Raw genomic sequence first — 6,568 nt, 5'->3', positions numbered from 1 at the left:
GGTGGAAGCTCTATATTGACTCTATTTGAATGTGCTCCTTGTATAAACTAAGTTACAAAATCTCCTAGGAGAACGTCCCCAAATGCTTGTAGCCTGAGGCAGTCTTCCTTCTCTCATTATGGGCATTTATTCTAGCCCTTGCCATACTTCTTGAAGGAGACTTTGGCTCCAGACTTTAGAGAATAACATTTCCAAGGAAGGTACTGGTCTATATGAGGAGGTACCCAGGGCTGGATAGTCCTCTTGGATAGCAGGTAGGTATGGGCTTCCTTTGTCCAAACCCATACTTTTCCATTGGCCAGTTTCTACACTAATACCACACTATCTTTTTAAAAATTACTTTTTACTTTTTATACAATTTTGAAAGGTTACACCCCATTTACAGTTATTACAAAATTTTGGCTATATTCCCTGTGTTGTACAATACATGCTTGTAGCCTATCTTACACCCAATAATTTGTACCTCCCACTCCCCCACCACTATATTGCCCCTCCCACCTCCCCATTGGTAATCACCAGTTTGTCCTCTACATCTGTGAGTCTGCTTCTTTTTTGTTATATTTACTAGTTTGCTGTATTTTTATATTCTGCATATAAGTGATATCATACAGTACTTGTCTTTCTCTGTCTGACTTATTTCACTTAGCATAATGCCCTCCAAGTCCATCCATGTTGCTGCAAATGGCAAAAATTTCTTTCTTTTTTATGGCTGAGTAGTATTCCATGGTACATATACCACATCTTCTTTATCCATTCATCTGCTGATGGAGACTTAGGTTGCTTCCATATCTTGGCAATTGTAAATAATGCTGCTATGAACATTGGTAATACCACACTATCTTAATTATGATAGGTTTGTAATAAATACTACTCCCTAGTAGTGTGGGTCCTACTGTCTCGGTTTTTTTCAGGAGGTAATTGGTAATTCTTTTTTTTTGTTTTGCATTTTTATAAAACTTGATTTAAAAAAATAGTATTTCAAAGTGTACGCTCACCAGAAGTACACAGTTATCAAAAATGCACACACTTTACTTGGTATCTCCAGCACCTTCAGCTTTCTGTGCCTGGTCTGTTTTGGCATCTCCATTTTCTGCAGGGTTATTCCCATCCTTACCAATATCAGCTTTCCCTTTTTTCCCTTTGGGTACCTTCTCTCTCTTCTTTGCAGGGGCCTTTTTAGGCTTGGACTCTGGCTTTGGAGGAACAGGTTTAGCAGATAACCTTGCAGATCTTCTCTGTGGTTTGTCCTTCACCTTGGCTTTATCTCTAGCATCCCCTTCAGACTTTCTCTTGGGCCTGGTTGAGACGGGACATAGACTCTGGACACGGGGATGCAATGGTGCACCAGCTTTGGTCAGTCCAGGGGTCACTTTCGCCTCTCTTCTTCACTGCTCCGGTAATTGGTAATTCTTATCCACTTACATTCCCACAAATATTTTATGACATTATTGTCATGCTGGCATTTTCTTTGGTATTGCATTGAATCTATAAATCTATTTGAAGAAACTAAATATGTTACTCTTCCAATACATAAACGTATCTTTCCATCTATTTAGGTCTTCTATAATGTCTCTCATTAAAGTTTTATCATTTTCCCTGAAGATGTCTTGCACATATTTTGGTAGACTTATTCCTAGGACTTCATTTTTTTTTTATGCCATTGTGAATTTTTTTTTTAATTTCAATTTTTGCTTTCTTACAGGAATGTATATAGAAATACAATTGATTTTTTAGTGTTGGTTTTATATCTAGCAACTGTGCTAAGTTTTAATTATTTATCTTTCCATTACTTAAGGTTTTTAAATACATATAATCATAGGATCTGCAAATAATGCCAGTTTTGTTTCTTCCTTTCCAGTCCTTTATCTTTTAAATTTTTTCCTTTTCATACATCACAGGCTATGACCTCAGGGACAATGCTGAATAGAAGTGATGATTGCAGGCATTCATGTCTTGTTCCAATCTCAAAAGGAAAGCTTTGTTGCTTGCTACAGGGTTTTTGTAAACAGCTTTTATCAGACTAAGGAAATGTCATTCTATTCTTAGTTTGTTAGGAGTTTTTGGGAATAGATATTAAATGTTATCAAATGCTTTTTCTATGTCTATTGAAACAGTCATATGATTTTTCTCTTATGATTTGTGAATGTGGTGAATCAAGTTGATTGACATTTTGAATGTTTAAACTAAAGGCATTTTATTAGTTGGATTTACACATCTGAAATTCTAAATCTTGGTTACTACTGGAACAGCGTCCACAAATTTCAGATTAATTTTTTTTTAATGTACATGTTAGAGGAGGAACTCTCTTAAATTCAACACCAAAATCTCTTTTCTGAAACCTCCAGCCAGTCTTCTCCTACAGTTACCTGAACAAAAGGGTACAGGTCAATGTTCCACTACTTTAACAATTAAATCCACTTTAGTTGTTTCCTTTAAAAGTATGCAGTAAAACTGCAAATCAAAAGAGAAAACTGGAACCATTTACAGTTTGGTTGGAAATAGAGCTTATTTCACCTTGATGCAATGTCTTTTAATACATATTTGGCAGAGTTTCCATAAATCTCAACAACTTAATTCCACTTCCTAAAATTTCATAGGAAAATTCAGTTTTTGAGCAGAAAGGTCAATCTTACTTCTTCTTTATCTGTTAGCACTTTTTAATTTTCTAAAAGAATAGTTATCAATAATTTCTAGCAATTATCATAGCTTTTTTCCTCTCTCATTAAAAAAATATCTCAAGTGTACATTGTTTCTTTAGTTTAAGTAAACAGAATTTTTGAAAGCAGAGATTAAACCTTCTGGGTGTTTAGGTGAATTGGCAGAAATCCTGACCTCTCATTCTTATATCCAGCAACCACACCCAGCAGCTGTTACACAGACACTGAAACAGCCTGTATCTCTCTAGCTTTTGAAAGACTTTGTATATCTCAAAAGTTTTGAGTCTTTGAAGGGATAAATAAAATGTGGTATATACATAGAGTGGACTATTGTTCAGCCTTAGAAAGGAAGGAAAAGGGTGGGGGAATTGAATAAAGGTGGTCAAAAGGTACAAATTCTAGTTATAAGATAAATGAGTACTGGGCATGTAATGTACAACATGGTGACTATAGTTAATGCTGTTGTATGGCATATTTGAAAGTTGCTAAGAAACTAGATCCTAAAAGTTCTCAGCACAAGGAAAAAATTTTTTTGGTAACTATATGAGGTAGTGGATGCTAACTTATTGTGGTGATCATTTCACAGTATATGTATGTCAAGTCATTATGCTGTACACCTTAAACTTATTCAGTGCTATATGTCCATTATATCTCAATAAAGGGCAAAATATTAAACTAAATTTTAAAAGGAAGGGAAGTCTGACACGTGCTATAACATGGGCGAAACTTGAGGACATTATTCTAGTGAAATAAACTGGTCACAAAAAGACAAAGAGTACATGATTTCACTTCTGCGAGGCACCTAGAGTAGTCAAATCCATAGAGACAAAAAGTAGAATGTTGGTTGCCAGGGGCTGGGTGGGAAGAAGAAATGGGCAGTTGTTTTATGAGTACAGAGTTTCAGTTTTGCAAGATGAAAAAGTTCCGGTTGCACAACAATGTGAATATACTTAACACTACTGAACTGTACACTTAAAAATAATGAAAATGGTAAACTTTGTTATGTTTTACCCTAATTAAAAATAAAAACAAAACAAAAAACATAGAGTCTATATCTGTATCATTGCATCTGGCTATTAGTTAACAAATCAGTTTTCTTTTTCCTTTGTGGCATCATCAGTATTTGTTTTTAAAGACACTACTCAATCTTTAAATAATGACAGCTGCACTTACAGCTTAACAGTATAACAGCACAGGAAATCCATTAGGGGTAGGAGTTTCATTACTAAAGATGAGTTGAGCTCTTTGCTGAGTGTAAGCTTGAACAGATTCTTTGGGGTAGATGGATCTGTGTTTCTTTAAGGGATGAATCGGGAGGTCATGATACATCTTCAAACTCCTTTCCTGCCAGTATCCACATCTCAGCTACCTCAACCTGGACAGCTCCTCTAATTATATCTGGGGTGAAATCCTTATGGCCTGGAGTGTCCATTAATGTCATAATTTGGTTTCCTACTTTGTCATGTCAATATCGATCACTACTTCCTTTTCCCTGTCTTTGCTTGTGTCATCTGAGACTGCGCATTATGTGAACAAAGATTTGCCAGCCTTTTTAGACTGCTATTTATACCTGTGCATACTTCGTTTGTTTATATTACCCAGAAGCAGCAAATGGCCCATCAATGACATCATCAACCAGACCAATGACCACCAGGCTAAGCAGCTGATCCTCTTACACTTTCTCCATTTCTGCAGTAACAAACAATGTGCAGATCTCAGTGGTTTGGAGCAAAAGGGTTTATTTTGTGCTCAGGTTAAATTTTGGCTGCAGTATTCACATTTTCTTCATTCTGGAACCCAAAAGGGTAGAGCAGTCCTTACCTTGGGCACTCTACTCATATCACAGAAGGATCAATGGTAGAACCACACAATGGCTCCTAAAGCTTCCGCTTGAAAAGCGCGTGGGTCACTTTTGCTCACATTTTATTGGCTTAAGCAAGTCCTTTGACCACGCCTGATGCCCATAGAGAATTAGAAGTATAATTCTCCCATAGGATGGGGCAACAAATAATTGAAACCAATGACATAGTGTGCTAATGCTATGTTTAAGATTTTTGTATTTATATTTAGGGGTGAGATTGGCCAGCCTATAATCTTCCTTCCTCAAAGTGTCCTTGTCGTGCTCGCTGCGGCAGCACATATACTAAAATTGGAAAGTGTCCTTGTCAGGTTTTGGCATCAAGGTTATGATGGCCTCATAAAATCACATGGAAAGTGTTCCCTCTTCATTAGTTCTCTGGAAATATTTGTGTGAGATTAGAATCATGTCTTCCTTGGATGTGGGATGGAACTGACCAGTGGCAGTCAATCTGCCATCTGACTTCTGTTTGGTTAGCACTGATGGAGCATTCCTCCTACAGCAGCTCTTTCACATCCTGTGAAAACAAACAATGATATTCACTAGCACCCAGCAAAGCGGATATGAAATGTCACTTCTTCTGGTCATATGATTATTGCCGTTGTTAAATCCAGCCTATTTCCAATTCCAACAAAGAGAGAAGCTCATGATGGCTTTGCAGTTATTAAAGCTAACACCACTCTATGTTAACCCCTCCTAAAATACCAACAGGTCAGTGAGAGTCTCAAGGAAAGCTCCCCTCAGGAAGTTCCGGTTTCAGCAGGAGGATGTAAAGAGGGTCCCTCTGCCTTTCACATACTGCACACAAGAGGATGAACTTATTGCTCTTGTTCCAGCTTATTCCTTTGCTGCTCATGAATCTGTTATATTTATTCCTTATTCTACTTGGTGTGATGCATAATTGTAGACCATTGTGGAAAAACAGGAATTTTTCACCTCTGGAGGAGTAAAATTTTCTATGGTCCTTTATGCTCTGTATATGCCTTACTTTTTGCTGTAGCCACCCCCTCTGCCCCCACCCCAAAAATGTACTATTCTTTAAAAATCTTATACTGACTTTCCGTGTAGAAATGCTACTCAGAACGTGGTTTGTGAACCCAGCAGCATGGGTGTTACCCAGGAGCTTCTTAGAAATGCAGAATCCCATGGACTTCCCTGGTGGCACGGTGGTTAAGAATCCGCCTGCCGATGCAGCAGACAAGGATTCTAGCCTGGGAAGATCCCACATGCCACGGAGCAACTAAGCCTGTGCGCCACAACTACTGAGCCCGTGTGCCACAACTACAGAAGCCTGTGTGCCTACAGCCCGTGCTCCACAACAAGAGAAGCCATTGCAGTGAGAAGCCCGCACACCGCAATGAAGAGTAGCCACTGCTCACCGTAACTAGGGAAAGCCCATGCGCAGCACCAAGATCCAACACAGCCAAAAATAAATAAATATATAAATAAGAAATGCAGAATCCCCAGACCTGTGGATTCAGAGTCTGCATTTTAGCAAGATGCCCAGGGGTCTGTGAGCACACTAAAGTTTAAGTGCTCTAGCTCAGGGGTCCGCAACTGCTCCCCACCTCCACCAGCCGCACTGCAGGAGGTGAGCGGCGGATGAGCGAGCGAAGATTCATCTGCTGCTCCCCATCGCTCCCCATCGCTCGCGTTACCACGTGAACCACCCCCACTCCCACCCCCGTCCATGGAAAAATTGTCTTCCACGAAACCGGTCCCTGGTGCCAAAATGTTGCGGACCGCTGCTTTAGCTGATGCCATGGCCCTTTACCTTTGCCAGGTCACACTACTGCTTTTGTCCCCCACCCCCCATCAATGCTTTTCCTCTGACAATCCTGTCTGCCAAATTCAGGAAAGGACACCAGGAGACTGCTGTCATGAAAATTTGACATTGTGCTTTGTGGGTTTTTTTTTAATCCCTTATAAAAGCACTATTTATTTTAAGAACTCTTTTATTGTGAAATATAACACATGTTAAAGTGCATAAAATATAAATGTAAAGTACAACTAATTCTTTTTTGTAATCAAAATGCATTTTTGTAGTCTTTCA

General features: G+C 38.8%; 1 protein-coding gene across 1 annotated transcript; it reads right to left on the bottom strand.

The window, feature by feature from the left end:
- Positions 1–998: 998 nt before the first annotated feature.
- LOC132349550 (non-histone chromosomal protein HMG-17-like) lies at positions 999–6,161 on the bottom strand. The gene is made up of 2 exons (XM_059898436.1): positions 6,084–6,161; positions 999–1,319 (listed from the first exon to the last, which is right to left on the bottom strand). The coding sequence occupies exons 1-2, from the start codon at positions 6,159–6,161 to the stop codon at positions 1,029–1,031; spliced, it is 369 nt and encodes a 122-aa protein (XP_059754419.1). The 3' UTR covers positions 999–1,028.
- Positions 6,162–6,568: the final 407 nt, after the last annotated feature.

Source organism: Balaenoptera ricei, chromosome 1 (genome assembly GCF_028023285.1).
Source record: "Balaenoptera ricei isolate mBalRic1 chromosome 1, mBalRic1.hap2, whole genome shotgun sequence".
Lineage (NCBI taxonomy): Eukaryota > Metazoa > Chordata > Mammalia > Artiodactyla > Balaenopteridae > Balaenoptera > Balaenoptera ricei.
This window is presented reverse-complemented; position numbering and strand designations above follow the sequence as displayed.

What these genes read in the sequence shown, in the direction of transcription:
- LOC132349550 (XM_059898436.1), bottom strand. Translation starts at nt 6,161, where the DNA reads ATGGGGAGCGATGGGGAGCAGCAGATGAATCTTCGCTCGCTCATCCGC. An exon ending in CTGCAGTGCGGCTGGTGGAG is followed by an intron (nt 1,320 to 6,083) that starts GTGGGGAGCAGT and finishes CCCCGTGTCCAG; the next exon opens with AGTCTATGTCCCGTCTCAAC.